The following is a 20,491-nucleotide window of genomic DNA, read 5'->3' as shown; positions in this document are numbered from 1 at the left end:
TTCTTGTTTTTTAAACCGATAAAAGTCAAAGTATTCTACTGAATTGTAGTTAGCATATAGACCTACCTTTGGGCCTCGGTTCATCAGGTGCAGCAGGGCTGAAAAGGACAGCTGGGACCTTTGTTTCCATTTCCTCTCCATCTTTTCCACTTTCCTGAGTCATCCCTTTCTCTCTGCCACTGGTCATTTCTGCTTCAGGACCTCCAGGGCTTCTCAAGGCAGTTAGGCTGGAAGTCTTCCCAAGTGTAAGAGCACAAGACGATTGTGCTACCTCTGGGGGGCACTCCTGAGCTGGTGAGGTAGCAGAGCTTTGTACATCCATGCACTTCTCAGACTTGTCACTGGGTGTGCCAGTCATTTCCGGGAGGTTTAACTTCTCAGTCAAAAATTCAATTCTCTCCTTCAGCACCTGAGCAGTGGCCTCAAGAATTCGGATCCTGGCCTGATTGCGTTCGAAGGGCATAGGGCTAGATTCTTTGCTAGGAGCCACAGAAACCTGAGTCTTCGCCAAGTTTTCAACCTGATTTGACTGAAGATTCAAAGCTGGAGGTAAAGTAGGGTTCAAATATTGCTGTTTCAAGGGCCCAGGGGATATATTCATGGAGACTGGCAAAAGGGGGCTAACCCCATTTTCAGAAGCACTAGTTGTAACTGGAGTTTTAGTATCATGGGAAGTTCTGTTCAAATACAAGGGGAAAATAATTGAAAAGAAAGGCATTCGAATGAAAACCACTGACAGTAACAAACCAACCATTCAAACGTATGTAACACTTGAAAGTTTTCCAAAGTGCTTTCCTAAGCTCGGTCTGCCTCAGTTTCCTCAACTGTATAACAGAGATAATAATAGCACCTACCTCCCAAGGTTGTTGTGAGGATCAAATGAGATACGGTATTTGTAGACCATATTGCATAGTACCTGGGATATCATAGATGCTATTAAAATATTACTATGATCCCCCGTTTTCACATAACCTATCTTGAGGTCCAAAGAAATCATGTGACTTGCCCAGGGTCACACGGACAATAAAAATCAGAACCAGTCTTCAAACCCAGGTTCTCCGAATCTAAGAACAATTTCTTGCCCTTTTTTTTTTTAAAGACTGAGTTTGTCATTTCATTGCTGAACTGAAGCGATGAGGAAACTCCCTCTGCCAGCGCAGATCAACAGTCTCAAGGTACCGAGTAGCTTGCCCAGAGTCCCAGAGGTTTGACTTAAATCCAGGTCTTCTTGATTCCAAGGCCACCTTTCTATCCATTATGCAACGTGGCCCCTTTCCAATGTTCTTTATACTCTCCTGTGTTCTTAATTAGTTTTTCCTTTTTTTCCTTAGGGAGTTGGGGGTTGCGACTATGGATCTGGAATACTATATATGATGTCAGACATTAACTGTTCTTTGTTATAAGGGAAATATCACTGCACATGTAATCAAGAGTCAGGGTTGTGTTCTATCTGGGAATGACTGCTGTAAAAGAGCATTAAGCAAGCTTTTTTTTTTTTAAATTAAAGGGAGTTTGTTTATGTTAATACTGGAAAACAAAAAAGTTTCCTCAACATGCAAGAGAAATGCTTTCTGGCTTTGGGATTGTCAGAAGTCAATCAGTCAGTCAATTAGCATTTATCAAACACCTACTATGAGCCAGGCACTGGGGATACAAAGAAAGGCAAAGATGAAAGTGCGTCCCTTCAAGGAGCTCATAATCAAATGGAGGAGACGGCATGGACATAGGAAAATCCAAAAGAAAGGAAGCTGAGAGAAATTCCCTGTTACTGAAGATCCTCCTCCCAAACTCCCCCCAAAAACATGTTCCTGAGGAAGTCAGTCAAGTCTTAGCTTTAGAAAAACGCCACGATGGAGCCTCTGCAGAATTGCAGAACAAAGAAAACTGTATATAATTTTCCTGAGAAATGAGAGAAGCAGATTTTAAGCCACACATACACCAGTCTAGATCACTGAGGAAGACAGAAGAGACAGCTAGACTGTGGGAGAGAAAGACCCAGAGAAAAGAGCTGTGCTGTACAGGGGCAGGGAACCTGCGGCCTCAAGGCCACATGTGGCCATCTAGATCCTCAAGTGCAGCCTTTTGACTGAATCCAAACTTCACAGAACAAATCCCTTCAATAAAAGTTGTTTTTTTTCTGTAGAACTTGGAGTCAGTAAAAAAAAAAAAAGCCTCAAGGCTGCAGGTTCCTCACTCCTGGTCCAGAGCAAAGAACAGAGAGGCAGCTCTTGTCTGGAATGCTATTTCCCCCCAGTCTCAAAGATGCCAGACATCTCAATCTTTGTGTCCAAGCCCCCACTCTACACGTCATCTCCTACCCAGGTTGTGGCGGGGATCTGTTAGTTCAAAACTGTAGTGTTCTATTGAAACAAAAGGGGCTGGAGGAAAGAAGGCAAATCCATTCTTAGATCTGGGTTTGGACAACAAACCAGATCTCAGGGCATTTTCCATTTGTTTACATTCTTTCTCCTTAGCAATAGCATAATCTGAATTTTACCTAAGGAGGAAGGAGAGGCTGCTCTTCATTCTATTTCATTCCTGTCATTCTATTTCCCGTTTAAAAATTTCTATGATAGCTTTCAAACCCTCCAATTTCTTAACGGAGAAACAAAACTCCAGATGTTTCCTCATTCTTACACATTTAGAAGTCAAACAACATGGTTAACAAAAGTGTATGTGCCATAGACAGAGTTTGAAAATTGAGTGCTAGTCTGTTTAAATTCTCCCATGCTAACTCTCAACAAGGCTTCCCTTCTGATTCATGCCTTTGGAATACCCTCGCTCTCGCACATGAGACAGAGGGAGAGCTCCTTCTGCAGCTTTCCTCACCCCTACAGAGTCACATATGTGACTTTGAGTCTTCTCTCTCTGATATCACATATCTAACCCCTTACTAACTCCTGTTAATTTCTTGTTGGTATTCTCTCTCATAACTGCTTCCTCTCTCCATTCCCCCTGCTCCTGCCTTCCCATATTTCCACTTATTTATTCTTTTCAGTAGTGTCCTACAGGTTTTCCATCCTACTTCCTCGCTGCTCCAACTTCTGCCCTATTTCATCATGTCTTTCCTCTGTTCGAAGATCTACCGTCCAAGTGCTCCTTTTTCTGGAACTCAAAGGCCTTCACAATCTGGCCTCTTCCTTCCTTTGCATCCTTCTCCTATGACTCCCCATCCTCAGGCCCTCTATATTTCAAACAAATTTGACTTCTCTCTCTTCCCCAAAATACTACACACTTTTCCCCCTGCCTCCATTCCTTTCTTTCATGCTGTTCTCTATGCCCAGAGTATCTCCTCTCACCCTCTTTGCCTGTTTAATCCCACCCCATTCTGTAGAGCTCAGTTCACATCCTACCTCTTCCATGGAGCTGTTCCCTATCCTCTAGGTTACCCATTCACCCCTCACCCCCAGCCTTGGTCCTCACTAATGCATTTATTATACAATACTGTACATCATAATTATCTCTTTTTTGTGTCATCCCCTTGCTAAAACCAACAGTTTCATAAGGGCCGGCTCAACAACTTATCTAATCTTTGTACGTCCCACAGTACTCTGAACACGATAGGCACTCAATAAGTGTTTGCTTTATACACACCTGTCTTGAAGCTCTTTGTTACCTAGCACAGTGCCCAATTCCTGTTTTTCATCCAGAGCTGCCTCCTTTTGGCTTTCCTTGGCTTCCTGGGCCTACACAGGAAGAATAACCAAGAATTCAACAAATGCTTGTCTAGTATCAGTATATGTAGAGCACCAGCACTGAAGAAAGGGAAGGGCTTCTGCTTGGGGAAAAAGTAGAAGAGACACATGAGAGTCCTTTTTCAACATGGAAGGTTGGCTTAGATCCAGGTTAAGGAAACATGAGGGTAAAAATTCCTTCCAATATCCACACCTTCATCTTCTAAGTGTTCAAGACAAAGTAGTGCCAAGGTGAAGAGGTTCCATAAGCTATGCTTTCAATACTTCCTACCCTATCCCCACATATGCACATACCACCAGTGGCCAACCCTGTTGACTCAAACCCCAACTTCTAACCTAGGTAACCCAAGTGAAACTTATCAAGGCTTTAAATTACTCATCAACAGTAACAGAACAGATGTTGTTGGACTATTGCGTGCTTCAAGAAATGCTTTAACTGGGACAGCTGTGGTTATTAGTGAGGACCAGAGTACCACACACAACATGAGTTGTTGCTGGTTTCCAAGAGAAAAGAGAAACAGATGGCCATTATCTCCCCTATTCCATGTAGTCACCCTACATCCTACAAGCAACAGGTCTGAGATTTTTTATCATCCTCCCTGAAGTAAGGTCCATTTTTCAAAGACTTAGGCTATCAGGCTTGGAAAGAACTTCAGGAGGTCACCCTTGATCCAGCCCTCTTTGCTTCAAAAACCATAAATCATTGAGATTGACTTGTCCTTATTATTGAAGCTCAGGGACAGATAATACTCTATTAAAAGAGCTTGGGGGATCATCTATCAAAAGAACCAGAGGAAAATCTCTAGCTTCATGTCCTATAATGGACAAGAATCACATGGGATAAGAAGATTTGAAAGAATTGAGATCTTGACTAGTGGGGGGACCAATCGATATTAGCAAGATCTCATAGATCCATCTAAGGGACTAGGAGATTGTTCACACTCATATATGGTGCTCCACATTTTACAAAGTATGTTATCATTTTAACAGCCCTATACTTGGCACTAAATCATTAGCCTCTTTTTGGAGATGAGGCAACTGAGGCCCAGAAAAGTGAAATGATACGCAGAAAGTCACGAGTTAAGTGTCAGGGCCAGGGTTCAAATACAGGTTGTCTGATTCCAAATCCAATATTCTTTCTACCATGCCATGCTATTTCTGAGAGATAGATTCTATGGCCTTGTTAGCATCTCTTCCAATCAAGAAATCCTTTGGATCTAACAGCTATTTCTTGCTTTAAAGAGAGAGAGAAAGAAAAAAACTTTGTCTTTAGCCCCTCTTCTGTGTAAATGAAGGGTTAAAAAAATTCATACTTGGATCATTGTATTTCAATATCATCAGTTTCCTTGGTAACCATATGTATTTTGTTTTATGAATTTAAAAACATATTTCTGAGACTGTTAGAAGGGTCCATGATAAACACAAAAATGGTTAAGAACCCCTTGGTGTAAATGATGATGAAAATACTTTTTAAAAAATCCTTTACATGCTAAGATGATAATCTTAACCTCTTAAGAATGTATGAAAATTCTGAATTGTCATTCTAGCAGAGGGGGCTACATGTACTGAATATTACCATGCCCTTTCCTGATCTTTCCTATGACCCAGTGACATGCAAATTGCAAGGTGATTGCCAGTGATGCAATCTATGACCATGGAAGAGAGTGGCTAACTGGTCTACTTGGAGATTGAGTCGGGTTCATTCCTCATGAGCCCTGCATTCTCTAATTTAAATTACAAGACTAGCATAATCATAGACCTCCAGAGGTAAAAGCCCAGGGATCCAGAACTACCCAGTCAACAAATCTTTTCACCAAGCACCTACTTTGGAAAGGTGGAATTGTTGTGCAAAGGCAATGGTCTTGGATGGCATTTGTGAGATTCTGGCATTGGTCTTCCTAGAGAACGCTTCTCTCTGTTTCTTATACACCTCTTGCAACTTCTTCTCTCTCAGCTCCAAGGCTTTCCTTACAGATATTCTGGCTTCAAGGCACCTCCTCTTTCTTTCTATTGCTTTCTGATGCATGAATTCCCGGATTTCTGCAGTGGTATAGGGCCGAGGGGCACTCCTATCTGTCTTTCTGTGGGTACCTTGGCAGACATTTTCTTTTCCAGATACTTTCCATGCTCCTGAACTACCCATCCTTGAAGAAAAGTTCTCTCTGTCTGAGACAAATTGAAGATTCCTTCTACTCAATGCTGTATTTTGAGGTCTTGAGGAATGCCATTTCGATTCGCCTGCTTTCTTGGTAGAGGTGCCCTTTGGAGACTGGGACTGTGTTCTTTTGTTATCTGCCTTGTCTTGAATGTGTGATTGGAGATTTTTCAAAAGATTCAAGATAGCTTGGAATGGTTCAGAACTAGCATAGTCCACTGGTGCTGAAGTTTCTGGAGAGATCTGAAAGTTTTCATGGAGAGGTGCTCCTTTCTGGTTGTTTATATCTGGGGTGGGGGGTGGTATGTGCTCAGATTTGTGAGTCTTCTCCGTCAGTCCTGCAAACACAGTCACAGAAATATTAAGGAAGCTGGGGGTGGAGAAGCATTAGGGAAAAGATCAAGAATGGTCATGGTGTCAGACATCCCACCATTACACAGTCCCTAATGAGTTTGAAACCTTTTCTCCACGTCCCCAGGTGGCCAGGTCCTGCACATTGCCCCATCTCACATGTGAGGGAACTGCATGATAAACTGATTCTCTCTGACATATGAATAGATAAAGACTTATAGGAAGCAAGGCACTACAGCATCAAGAAAGCAGAATTAGAACAATAATATTACACACACTGAAATTATTTTTACATAGCCCCAAATAACAACAACAATATTTTTTTAAATGCACAGAAGAAAAGATCCAAGGGGACAGGGAAGCAAGCAGGGTAGTCTTATAATATTTCCTAATTTGAATTAAAAAACCTCAAATTCCTAATGATTTATAATTCACACATGTGTGATCTTTTAAAAACTCTGGTTTGCTTAAATGTTTTTGTTGATGGTTACTATTAGAATTTAAGAAATCTCTTCCTCCACCCCCCAAAAAACCCTTTCCACAAAGTTTTATATTTGAAAACAGATATTTGGATAGGGTAATGTTTACCCCTGAAAGAATGAAACACTTAATGTCCTCTCATTTCAAGTGTCACTGATAGGTCAGTATAGGAGATATTTTGGAGAAGGGTCCCAGATGGAAGACTGATGACTCCCTCTGCTCTGGTTCTACCTCTCTAAAAGCAACTCAGTAATGTCTCTGTCTTCTAGTTTCTCATCCAGCTCTTCCCCTCCCTCCCCACACCACATATACACCACCTAACTAGAACCAAAATAGAAACTGAGGAAAGAATTCCATTTCCAGAACAGCACCAAATACCTGACTCCTTTGTGATGACTGGGCCTCCTAAAAGGGCTCGATTCTGGAGCTGGAGAAATGTGGGAGGGGGCCCAAGGAGGAGCCTCACAAGCTTCTGTCCCTTTCTCCATGCAGAAACGTCAGTCAGCTTAGCATCTTAAAGAAAAAACATACAGCTTCTAGATGCAACAAAACCCCTTTAGATCATGGGGATGGGGACAGAGTGGGAAGCTCAGATTAGGATCTCACAGTGCTGGTCCAGGAAGACTTTGATGGAGTCCCAGCTCTATCACATTGATTAGCCATATAACTGGGTGAATCAAACTTCCCTTCCTTCATCTGGAAAAATGGCAAGGATATTTACATTTCATGCATACCCTTTGACCCAGCAGTACCACTTCTAGGTCTGTATCCCATAGAGATCATAAAAGTGGGGAAAGGACCCATATGTACAAAAATATTTATAGCAGCTCTTTTTATGGTGGCCAAGAACTGGAAATTGAGGGGATGTCCATCAACTGGGGAATGGCTGAACAAGTTGTGGTATATGAATGTAATGGAATACTATTATGCTATAAGAAATGATGAACAAGCGGACTTCAGAAAAACCTGGAAAGACTTATATGAACTGATGCTGAGTGAGGGGAGCAGAACTAGAAGAACATTGTACACAGTAACAACCACAGTGCATGATGACTGACTTTGATAGATTTAGCTCTTCTCAGCAATTCAAGGACCTAAACCAATTCCGAAAGACTCATGATGGAAAATGCTATCCACATCCAGAGAAAGAACTATGGAGTCTGAATGCAGATCAAAGCAGACTATTTGCTCTTTTTGTTTCATTCTGTTTTTTCTTTCTCATGGATCCCCCCATTCATTCTAATTCTTCTATGCAATATAACTAATTTGAAAATATGTTTGGTAGGAATGTATATGTAGAGCCTATATCAGATTGCATGCCATCTTGGGAAGAGGGGAGAAAATTTAAAATTCATGGAAGTGAATGTTGAAAACTAAAAATAAATTAATTAATTTTTTAAAAAAGAATATTTATATCACTTACCCTGAAAGATTGTCATGAAGAAAAGATATGATGCTTCATAGTCTAAATGTGAACTATGAGATCCTCTATATACAGATATACTATGATGGAGAGAACACACCCTTCAGAAACCTGGGCCCTGCTTCTGGTCCTACCATGCCTTCATTGAGGACCACAGACAAATTACTTACCTATCTCTCTTGGCCTTGTTTTCCTCAGCTGTTACATGGAGGTACATCACCTTCCCTACTTACCACACAGAGCTGCTTAATAAGGATCAAACAAGAAAATGAGTACGAATGTATTTTGGAAATGATACAACACCATACCAAGACAAGAGATGAAGATGAGGATGGCTTTTGCCCAGATGCCCTCTCTTGTCATCCTTACCTCTGCTCATGATGGTCTTTGTCAACAAATGAGAAAGTCAAGACCTGGGGAGTGACCAAAATGAACTGGCTTCCTTGCCTCTTTTGGCGTTCCCAGCAAAGCAACTTGTAGACCAGACATGAGACCTACCCTGTAAACCAAAGCTGCCTCCCTAGCCAAGGGAAGAGCATTGTTGCCACTAACGTAACTCAAGCTCAATGGACTGCACAGCGAGTCAGAGTGAGGGTTAATGGAAATATCATTTTACTTTTGATGATTTGCACCTCATGAGAGTAAACTAATTTGATTTTAAACTGGTGCAAGTCAGCAGGAACAGAGAAAGAGAATCAATGAAAGCTCCTAGCCCAGGCAGAATGAGAGGCCCTGTATAATGCAAAAATAAACGATCTACCACATCACAAACACAAATGAGTTTTCTTTAATAAATGTTGTCACATAATAAACACCATTTATCAAGGTTTTACTTCATAATTTCAGATTACATTCACCAGATGCCGATACCAACACCAAGATCATTACAAATACATAGACAATCTCTCCCAACAGACACTTGAGATGTTCTTCTCGCTCGTGCTGTCTCTCTCTCTCTCCCTCTCTATCCTTCTTTCTCTCTTCCTCTGTCTCTCTCCTCTCTCTCTCTCTTTCTATCTATCTGTCTATCTATCTCCAATAAGATTTTGCTGATCAGCTCAGATTGTAGGATTGGCTATAAAAGATGCAAATATTTCACAGGATTCCTGGCCTCTCCTATCTCCAAATCCTTTGACAGACTGGCGTCAAATTGATAAAATCAGGTTTCTGCTACCTTCAGCCAATGTTGGCCTTCACTGGTATAGGCCTGCCCTAGAGCCAGATCTGCCACTATGCCCTTATTCACTGAGATCTCCCCTGGAAGTTCTGGAATAGGGATTAACCTCAACGCAAGCAAGCTCAGTGTCCATGATGCCAGGCCACTGGACTCTTGGGGAAGTATTGATCTAAGTATAGATCACAGATGAGGATGTTAACCTTTAGCTGTCAAGGCTGCTAACACACCTTGAGTTGTGCCTCCAGTGATGGGGATGGTTTCCCTATTTCTCCTAGTCCCTACTGTGATCAATTCAATTCAAAGAGTTTAAAGGCACCTATTATATGCAAGTTAACAGGGATGCAAAAATGAGGTGAAAGGACTGGTGTGAAAGAGGAAGTCATTGTGTGGCTGGGACCAGGGGATGGAGTTAGCGGTGGCCAGGGCCAAGGAATAGTCAGTATTCAATAGGAAGCTAATGGTATATGATCATCCTGAACCAGAGCTCAGGCCCTCACTTCGTGCAAAGACTGTTATTGTTACCATCATTGCTATCGTCATCATCATCTCTACTAGTACAATTCTTTGTTCAACTGGGCTAACAAGATTCAGAAACAGTTTTGCAAGCATTATAATTACCTAATGGAATCTCAGAGCGGAAACGCAGAATGTCAGAGTTAGAAGGGACCTTAAAAGTAATTTAGATGATTTGTTGTTATTCATTCATTTCCATTGTGTCTGGCTCTTTGTGACCCTGTTTGGATTTTCTTGGCAAAGATAACGGGAGTGGGTTTACCATTTCCTTCTCTGGATCATTTTACAGATGAGGAAACTGAGGCAAACAGGATTAAGAGACTTACCCATGGTCACACGACTTGTAAGTTTTAAAAGTAAGATTTAAGCTCAAGAAGATGAGTCTTCCTGACTCCAGGCCCCCACCCTCCATCCATGGTGTCACCTCGTCGCATTTAGAGCACATTCCATTTTATCAATGAAGGAACAAAAGCCCTGAAAAGTAAAATGACTTGGCCAACATCACACAGATATCAGGGACAGAGCTGGAATTAGAACCCAGGTTTCTATTACTTTTTTTCCATTACACGGGAATGCTTTCCTTGCTCTTTTGAGATGCAAATTATCCTGAATATAAGGTTTCCATTAATCCTCCCATCTCTTTCACTTCATTTGGATCCATTAGGTCCAAGCTACAACAGCCCCACCTCTGACCTAATCTTTAACTCCCAGGGATCATTAAGATCCTTCATGGAACCCATCTGGCCAGGAATGATGGAAGCTGCTTAACATCATCTGAGTTTTCCAATGGGCATTAGTCCCAGTTTCTGGGATGCCATCTACCGTTATGTTTAGCACCCCCAACTCAAATTTTAACTCATCCAGATGTTTAATTTGACAATAAGATTGCCCTGAGAGTAGCATGCAAATTAACGAGTCCTTCTGCACACACTCCTCACCCTAACTCTCCTCACCCTCCAAGCAGTCTAATCTTAATTAATTTTTAAGAAAGAATTTTTAGTCTGTGAAAATGAATTAAATCCCCAAGTATGGGATCAAAGTCTTGGCACCAACTTAATCTCTGATAAAAAATGCAAAGCAAGGTGTTATCATCCAAAATTAAACATTCGGCTCCATTTTCCTGCTGCCTCGACAGATGAATATTTTATAACTATTGTGATTTAATTTTTTGTTAACTACAGCAAATTTATAATTCATCCAATCCCCAGGTCCTGTGACTCTGACCCCTGACCCTCAATTCATCTCTTTTGAGCCCTGCTTTGACTTCATCACTGACAGGAACTAATGGTCAACACAGACTCAGTGACATTGGCGGCTACAATGATGAATGTGCCACATGGCATGGTCTTGTGACCCAGTCTGAGGGAGAGAGCAGGTCATTTTTCAAGCGATCCATTAAAACAAAAAGGGGGAGGGAATGATGAAGGAAGAAAATTATTTTATATTTTAAGCATTTTAAATAACCTTTTTTGCACCCAGCACATTATGCTCACAGCATCCCTAACTTCATATTTAAAGTACTGAATAAGCTCTGTAGCATTTTTCCCCCAGTCTCGTTCAGCATTCCTTTGGTGATTCATAAATATGTCTAGTCTAATAACAAACTGACACCCTCTCCCTGCCTCCCCCACCATGTAAGCTGTCCCCTTTTCACCTAGAAACCCCCAGCACTGTTCATATGCTTATATGGTAAAACGTTTTTTTCACTTTTTACACCAAACTGATGTTTCTCTGCCCTATGAACAGGAATGGATGATATAGACAGGGTAACTAACTAGTTAACAACTCTATGAATAGTAACTTTGGACTGCAGATCCAGGGTATTTGACAGAAGACATTTTTAATGGTGACTACTCATGAGGTAATTAAGATGATAATTCCCACGTTGCATGTAGGGAAATGAAAGGCCCAGAAAGAGACAAAAAATTCTCATAAGATTCATCATCAGAACTGAAATCTGTACCCAGAGTTCTCATGTATCAATAGCATCATTTATTCCAGAATGAAATTCACTATGAGGTGGGATCAGCCCTTAACCCATCCAAAGGGGATTGGTTAGCAAAGAGTCACTCTGCCTAGACTCCCAAAGATGATATCTGAGCAGAGCTCTGGAGTATTATTAATATTGCCAGAGTGGTTTCTGACTCCTAATTGAATAAGCTCATCTATCCTACTTGGCCCAGGTCAGGGACTTTCTAAAGGTCACAAAGAGAATCCATAGAGCTGCATTCAACTCTAAATCCCCCGACCCCATCCTCATCATTCCAGTCAAACCCTTTTCTCTAGACCATTAACCAAGTGTCCTTGTTTGTTTGTCTTTAAAGCTTTAATTTGCCTCTGAAGTCTCTTCATGTCTACCACCACCCCTTTAAAAACAAAACAAAACATCAACAACAATAACCAAAAAAAAAAAAGAAAAAAAACCACTTACCATGGCCTTTCAGAAGTCTTCTAGGGGAAGGCGACCGAGCAGATCCCCGGCAGCTTTGGGCCACTCTAATTTTGTCCCTTTGACCTTGATGATATTTGGGGTAAGGGAGGAGAGAGATGGACGGAGAGAAGGATGGGGAGAGAAAGAGGACAAGAAGAAAGAAAAAAGGAGGGACACAGACAGACAGAGAGACAGACACACAGAGATGTTATGTAGAAAACCATAACTGACTAAAAGACCTACTAAGGTACCTGTTTCATTCACAAGCCTAATGTTAAACAAGCATCACCATAAAATTAGTTATTGAGTCAGGAGAGCTCAGGAATAGGATCATATGTCATAATAATAGAAAGAGTTCTTTTATTTTAGAGTCAGGATCCCTAGGCACATGATCCCTTACCCTTAACTCACTAGTTGTATGATTTTGAGTAAGTCACTTACCCAGAGGTTGTTTTTTCATCTGTAAAATGGGTGTAATAAAGTATGCTATATGCCTCACAGGGTTGTTGTGAGAAAAGAACTTCGTAAAATCTAAACTGCTATCAAAAATTGTTATCATTGTAATTAATAAAACATAGAGGATACAATCCAGAAGAGAAATTGTATGCAGTAATCACTTCTAAAACTACTTCTAAGTCCTAAAAACAAACACAAAACCCAAACTCCATTATCTATGTATGATTATCTATGGTGGGGGGGGGTAACCTTTTATGCGTGAGGCATGGACCCTCTCGGCAGTCTGGTGAAACTTATGAACCTTTTCACAATGTTTTTAGATTCATAAGATGAAATGCATGGGGTTATAAAAGAAACCAAATATATTGAAATATGGTTATTCAAAATTTTTTTAAAAGTTCATCAACCTCAAGTTAAAAACCCCTGAATTCTAGGGCAAATGTCCATTCCTATGCAACTCTCCCTCCATCCTCTGGCAGGTTTTTAGGCTGTCTTCTTTCAGATACCACAAAACTCATTTTTGCATTAATCTAATTAGGGTCAACATAACTGAAAGTCAAATTTAATGCCTAGTCATACTATATACTTCAAGTTAAATACATAAAAGATTTGGGAAATGACCACAAAATAGTTTTGCTATTTGAACTACTGTTTTTCTTCACTTATACGTATAAGTAACAGCTACCTATGTATAGATTCAATTTGGACACTTATCATTCAGTTGTTACAGTCATGCCTGATTCTTCATGATGGCACTTGGGTTTTTCTTAGCAAAGATACTGTAGTGGTTTGCCATTTCTTTCTCCAGCTCATTTTATAAATGAGGCTAGATTTGAATTCAGGAAGATGGGTTTTCCTGATTCTAGACCCAGTACTCTATCCACTGCACCAGCTAGTTTGACCCATTTGGAAATTAGTACAATAACAACTCAGAAATGGCCAGATACCATAAAGCTAAATACTCAAAACACCGGAGGTGAGATAACCCTTCCAGTGGATGCTCCCTTATCTACTGACTCTCAAAGACCTTAATAGTGAAGAGAGAGACATGGAACCAGAAAGGAACTTATGAGAGGAACTCAGTAAGATGCTTATAAACTATACTACCATTAAAAACATATTTATGGAGCCCTTTAAAAGAAAGCAGGTAGCACGGTAAATAGAGCATTGTCCTGGGTGAGGAAGACTTGAGTTTAAATCCTACTTCAGGCACTTACTAGCTGTGTGAGTGACACTGGGCAAGTTACTTAACCCTGTTTGCCTCAGTTTCCTCATCTGTAAAATGAGGATCATAAGGGCACTTACCTCTCAGGCTTATTGTGAGGATTAATGAGGTAATATTTGTAAAATACTTAGCACAGTACCTGACACATACAGAAGATACTTAATAAATGTTTCTTGCGTTTCCTTCCCCATCTATATAGACAACACCATCAGTTCAATAGGACAGGGTTTTAGAGTCCATATTTCCACTGACAAGGATTGAATGTGCTGAGCCAGCCACATCCTTGAGTATACAGTTCCATTTCTCATCTCTTTACCTTTACTTTGGTCTTGCCTAGAATGCTCTCCTCACTCAATCTGCCTCCTGGAATACTTCAAAATTCAGCTCAAACACAATCTACCATGGGGAGGGTGGGGGGTGGTGTGTGAGGCTTTGCTGGTTTTTCCAGTTGCTACTGACATCCCCTCCAAGGTTATCTTGCATTTGATTTGCATAGGTCTTTCATACACATACACACATATGATTTGCATGTCTTTCATATGTATGAATATACACACACACAAAAGCTCTTTGAAGACAGGGCTACTTTTGAATTTCTATCCCCATTGCCTAGCACAGTACCTAACACGCAGCAGGGCATTTAATAAATGATTGCTGATTGATTGAGACCAACAACTCAATAGCTCACCAGGGCTGACAGAAGAATCTGCAGTCAGGGCTAGAATCAAAGATTATTAAGGCTAGAAAAAAACTTGAAAGAGAATCTAATGCAAACAATCTTCCTATTTTCACTAGGAAAGAAATCATCAGTGACTTGCCCAAGGTCACACATCCATTAGTAAAAAAGCCTGATATAGTGGTTTTTCTACTGCACGATACTACCTCTTTAGAAAATCAGCCTATGACCAGAGTTAAGAGGACAGTCTATGGCTGCCTAATATAACAGTACCAGAGGACCTCTTTTTTCCCATGATTGAAACCCTTTTTAAAATTACAGGGCCAGTAACATACCTAGCAAAGAGTATCTAACTGCATGATTCCTTACTTTCCACAAAATGCTACAAAAATCAGCCCTTCCTTATACAGGCATGCCCTTGGACTCCCCTTGACCAAAACACTTGAATGGTGGGGAAAGAATCCTTACAGACTCCTTAAAAGAGCTTCTCTTCCCACTCTGAACCAAGCCAGACAAAGCACCTCACTTCCAGAGCCAGGATAAGAAGGGAGATTAAAATGCAGACACTTTAGAAATATAAATGACACCAGCCTGTAAATGATGGGGCTTATAGATTGGGATCACAGAATGAACAATAATTGCCGGCAGTGTTACGCTAATGGATATTCAGCAATCCCTACAGGTAGGGGAAAAAATGGCTTATAAATTGGTCAGATGTCACTGAAATCTTCAACAGAGCCATTAGCAATGGCCAACAGCATTTAATACTGAGACAACTGCCAGAGTCAGGATGGGGGGTGGGAGCAAGTACACTCAAGTCATTTCAGAACGCTGCTAATGACCATAGGGACATTAAATTCGAGATGGCTGTGAAAGGGAAAAGCTTCGGCCATCATCTTTAAACTCAAACAGGAGTCAGCCCTGACGGATCAGCTTGAGGTTGACCTATCCACTTTCACACTAAATCCAATGTGGGGAGAAAATACAAAGATGTTTTGTCCATCTGGGCCCCCCAAAAAATCACATGAAAACCAAGAAATTTTTATTAATTACTGTTTGCAAGACATTATTTAAATTAATGGTATTCTTCTATTAAGGGGCCTGGCTTTTGGTGACATAAACTCACACATCACTCAACATATGCACATTATGAGAAAATTAATTGTGTGGATTAGGTCACCAATAACAAAAAAAAAAGATACAGTGGAAATAATGTTGGCTTTGGAATCAGATGAACTAGGCCAAGATTAGGTAGAGAAAGCATCAGTGATAAAGAAGTAAGGACAAAAGGAAGGAGAGAAGGACCAAAGGCCAAGAGAGTTTTGTGCTCTTGATTTCATAAAGCAATGTTTTCAATGTGCATCCATCAACAAATATCCATTGAGAATCCACTCTATGCCAGATGAAAGGGATTTTTCCTTAAAAGGTACTAATGTATCTGTAACATACAATTCTGTATAACCTCTATAATATTAACATATAATTAATGTTTTATTACTAATGTGAGACCAATTCAGGGCTTCCTGGGGACATGACCTAAAAGCACGTTTGAGGATGAGTACAAAAAGGGCAAATAATAGAGTTGACTGTACCCTACTGCAAGTACTAATTATTCTTTGAGAAATTCTGTATAAAAAAATCGGAATTAGATGAGGCATCGTGAGAGATATGTTGGTAAGATAGGGCAGGTAGTTGGTACAGTGGATAAAACAATGTCTAAGACCAGAACCAGGAAGACTCATTTCCTTGAGTTCAAATCTGGTCTCAGACACTTACTAGCTGTATGACCCTGGGCAAGTCACTTGACCCTTCTGCCTCAGTTTCTCACCTATAAAATGAGCTGGAGAAGGAAATAGCAAAGTGCTCCAGTATCTTTACTAAGAAAACTCTAAAGACATGACTCCAATGCCTCAGCAACAGCAAAGATGGTTAGCATTCATTTAGTTATTCAATAAACTTTCTTGAGTACCTACTAGGTGCAGGATACTATGGTACGCAGTCAGGATTTTTTTTTTTTTTTTTTTGTGGAAGTGGGAGGTAAGGGGAGGTCATATCTGTGATTTCATTGGTATAAGAAACCACTTGAGTCAACACAGGCCTTAGAGAGATCAGAACAGGCATGATATAAAGACTACCCCAGAGAAAGTCTAGGGCAGCTAGGTGAACAGTAGACAGGGAGCTATGCAAGTCATTTAACCCCATTTGCTTCAGTTTCCTCATTTGTAAAATGGCTGGAGAAGGAAATGGAAAACCATTTCAATATCTTTGCCAAGAAAACCCCAAATGGGATCATTAAGAGTTGAATACCACTGAAATAACTGAACAACAACATAGAAAGACTATGCTGTGTGAAAACTATTCTGTAACCCTTCTGAAGTATCATATGCATAAATATTGGTCAGAAAAGTCCAAATGAGGCAGCCATCCTTGGGTAGATTCCCTACTGCACTGCTTCTCTATGAAATGGTGATGTCTTACTCCTTATCATGACCCAACTCTGCCTCAGGTCATAGTATTTTCCCTTTCTTTCGATTTCTCCTCCAGATGCCATTGGTCAACTTGTTTGTATAGAGCAACCACACCAGATCAGTCACTGACCTTCAAATTTGATCTGGTACCTTGTTTATTAGGGGAATTATCATTAGGAAAAGGCTGGGAACAATAGAAGATTTGAAAAATTCCTCTTTCCATCCCCAAATCCATCACTCATGCAATTCCCTCTTTCTTGTCTTTCCTCTGAAATGCACTCCTGATCTCAACTATTAATAACAAAATAACAACAAAATCTTGACCTCTCTTTCCTCCCCACTCCAGCCCCCCCCAAAAAATCTTTTCTGGGCAAGGAATCACAGGATCCATATGAGAAACCATGCAAGGTCCATTCCAAGTCACCACCAAGATGGCCACATGTCCCCTCACCAGGATCTGACTACTAGTGAACCTGGGATTACATCCTTCAAATCCCTCCTTTCCCCATGCAACCTTACACGCCATGTTCTTTCTTCCCTCTGAACTCCCAGGGACTTGATGACTATACCACTCATTTGGTATTTAACTGTATACCCTCTGGAATTAGGATTTATTTACCTTTGTATGTAACTTACTCAGAATCATCTGATCCTAAGAATGAGTAAATGTTGACATTATCTCTGAAGGACTCTCTACCAGACTGCCTTCTGCTCCCTTCCTCATCAAGATTATAAATCTAAAACTGAGAGGGACCTCAAAGGCCATTTAGATCAATACCCTCATTTTATATATGAAAAAAGCAGAAAATTTAAGTGGCTTGCCCCAAGATTCCACAGATAGCGTCGAAGGCAGAATTTGAACCTGGATCCCCTGAACGCAGAGGAAGTACTCTCCGTACCCAACCACATGACCTTACTCTTCACTTTCTTTCATGGCACTAACATCTAACCCTGACTTCCTACCATCAACTCCTTTTCTCAGTCTGTCCACCCTATTTCCTTACTTACAGCAGGCAGTGTTACTTACATGGGTCTACTGGAGTTGACCGTGCAAATTTTACTCGGTAGTTTTTTCTTTTTGGTGTAAATTTATGGGAAACTGCATGGTGAGCATCACAGGGATCTGGGCTGGAAGCTGAGACTTGGCTTGGGTGTATTGGGCTTGAAGCACCTAGCTTCATTTTGTAGACATTTCTCTTTGGCATGTGCTTCCAGGGCAAAGCTTGAGGGGCACAAGAGCGAGCTTGGAGTCGATGCTTCTGTGCCCGGATCTTCTCCCTCAGCTGCTCCAGCCGAGAGTCAGGGAAAGATCTCTTTACCCCTGTCAATGGCCATTTCTGAAAATCGGCAGGAGAGTCAAGAAGCTGAGGTGACCTTTCCCTCCAGGGGCCACTGCTGAGAGAGCTCGAGGACTGATGTAGGTCTTCTGAGGGAAAGGGAACAAAGACTGGCAATGTAGAAGGCCAGTCATTTGCTGTACACTTTCTTTCTGGTTCAAGTTGGTTGTTAAAGTCCTGCTCTTTCCTCACTGGGCCAGGAGTCACAGGATCCAAATGAGTCACTTGTCCACCGGAAGTCACTACGCTGCCATCTGGTTCTTCTCTAAAAGTAACTGACTCCTGAAAGAGCCAGGGTGAAATCGATGTAGCTGCCAGGTTACAGTTCTCAGGAAAATGAGGCACTCTCAGTTTGGCATGGACAGGGTTAGAACTGTTCCAGTCTTTCCTTATGAGGGAAAAGAAAACACACACACACACACACACACACACACACACACACACACACACACACAAATATCAAACCAACCAGTCAAGTTAAGAGGAATCCAAACTTACATAAGCATACCACCCATAACCAAAACTCCAAGATCAAAGGCAGGAAACGTGACCTGGTGTTCTCTTAAAACCCCTTTCATGTCTACAGATCTATGGTTTCAAGATGCCTGTGTGGTTTAAGACAGACTCAATGGGCTATATTCAAGATGGCACCACTTGATGAGTGATGATGACATCACATTGAACACCTTGTTTCCAGGGTGTAATATGCTCAGTAGGGAAAATGGTCTCTCAGTACGTATGCTACTTATAAGCATCATCATGTGGGCTAAATTTTATACAGAATTTTTCTCTGAAGGCTTCAATTCAAAGTACTACACTCAGATAACGGTAAGAGAAAGACCAATTTTATTTCTATTTCACAGATGGAGAGCATGAAGAAGTTAAGTGACTCCAGTCCAATAGGACATGGCAATCGTTAGGATTTAAATTTAAATTCACTGACTTATAATCCAATCATTTCCATGGAGGAATTATTTCTTCATAAGAGGTAGACTGTTTACTCATGCCTCTTCTTTATCCATTCTCCCTCCTCTCCCTCCATACTCAGGAAGATAAATATATAGTATTGAGTCTATAAGTGCCTTGTAAGCAGGATTTGAGGAGTCCCACAAGTGGTTGGAGGTAGTCAGGTGGTACAGTGGATAGAGTGCCAGACCTGGAGTCAGGAAGACTCATCTTCCTCATCATCAAATCTGGCTTCAGACACTTACTAGCTGTGTGACCCTGGGCAAGTCACTTAACTCTGCCTTAGTTCTTTATCTATAAAATGAGCTGGAGAAGGAAATGGCAAACTATTCCAGTACCTTTACCAAGAAACACCAAATAGGGTCACAAAGAGTCATACACAACTGAAATGCCTCAATGGGAAAGTCCCATGATGGAAAGCTATTGGACCAAGTGTCCAGGGCAAAGTAGCAGATTAAATCTGAGATAAAATTCCCTATTGCAGACAGTGTAAAAGCACTCCAGGGGGACCACTATATGTGTGTTTATAACTCAGTATTCAGCTGTTGATCCAGACACAAGCCACCTCTCCATTCCTTATAGAAAATCAGATCTGCCACTCAGTATGCTACTCTGAAACCATATAGGTAGAATGGGCCTGCCAAGCCCGAGGCTGGAAAAAAGCTTTAAATTCTAATGATCTCCTCCAGGATGGAGAATTTTTTTTTCCAGGACGGAGAACTCTAAGAGAACATTATGACAACAGAACCATAACATATGAGAATGCTCCTGACCCAGTATCATCATAGGAATTGGGCTCCAACAGAGGCAACAGGCCATTCTGAGTCATCCCCTTTCCCTCTCTTTTGCCCAGATCCCTTCTAACTAAGGGTACACCTTTTTTGAGACAGATGGCCTGAGTTACAGGGACAAGTCTATGACCATACAGTAGTGTATGAGCTTGGTGTCAATCAAGATCTCATTTTAATACTTGAGTTCATAAGCTCCAGAGCTTTAGGAAAAGTTGGGTTCATAGGATCCTTTTGTAAGTCAATTCATACCACCAACTTCCAAAGGCCAAATAGCACACAGATCAATAGAACAGCTAGTTCTGATACTATCCTCAATTTCAATCATTCTTATTGATAGAGTTGGAAGC

The 20,491-nt window shown here is 41.0% G+C and overlaps 1 protein-coding gene across 8 annotated transcripts in view; it reads right to left on the bottom strand.

Annotated features, from left to right (window-relative positions):
* CCDC187 (coiled-coil domain containing 187) overlaps positions 1 to 20,491 on the bottom strand; it is a 116,182-nt gene that overhangs the window by 69,684 nt on the left and 26,007 nt on the right. For 7 of the 8 annotated variants that reach the window (XM_072632966.1, XM_072632967.1, XM_072632963.1 and 4 more), the window contains 6 exons: positions 18,078 to 18,775; positions 12,226 to 12,309; positions 7,060 to 7,194; positions 5,521 to 6,188; positions 3,595 to 3,686; positions 67 to 677 (listed from right to left, as the gene is read on the bottom strand). In XM_072632966.1, coding sequence (XP_072489067.1) covers positions 67 to 677; positions 3,595 to 3,686; positions 5,521 to 6,188; positions 7,060 to 7,194; positions 12,226 to 12,309; positions 18,078 to 18,775 — 2,288 coding nt within the window. The remainder of the gene's footprint in view (positions 1 to 66; positions 678 to 3,594; positions 3,687 to 5,520; positions 6,189 to 7,059; positions 7,195 to 12,225; positions 12,310 to 18,077; positions 18,776 to 20,491) is intronic. The other variant, XM_072632968.1, reaches the window with a different exon arrangement.

Source organism: Notamacropus eugenii, chromosome 1 (genome assembly GCF_028372415.1).
Source record: "Notamacropus eugenii isolate mMacEug1 chromosome 1, mMacEug1.pri_v2, whole genome shotgun sequence".
Taxonomy (NCBI): Eukaryota; Metazoa; Chordata; class Mammalia; order Diprotodontia; family Macropodidae; genus Notamacropus; species Notamacropus eugenii.
Note: the sequence above shows the minus strand (reverse complement) of the source record. Positions and strands in the feature narration are given on the sequence as shown.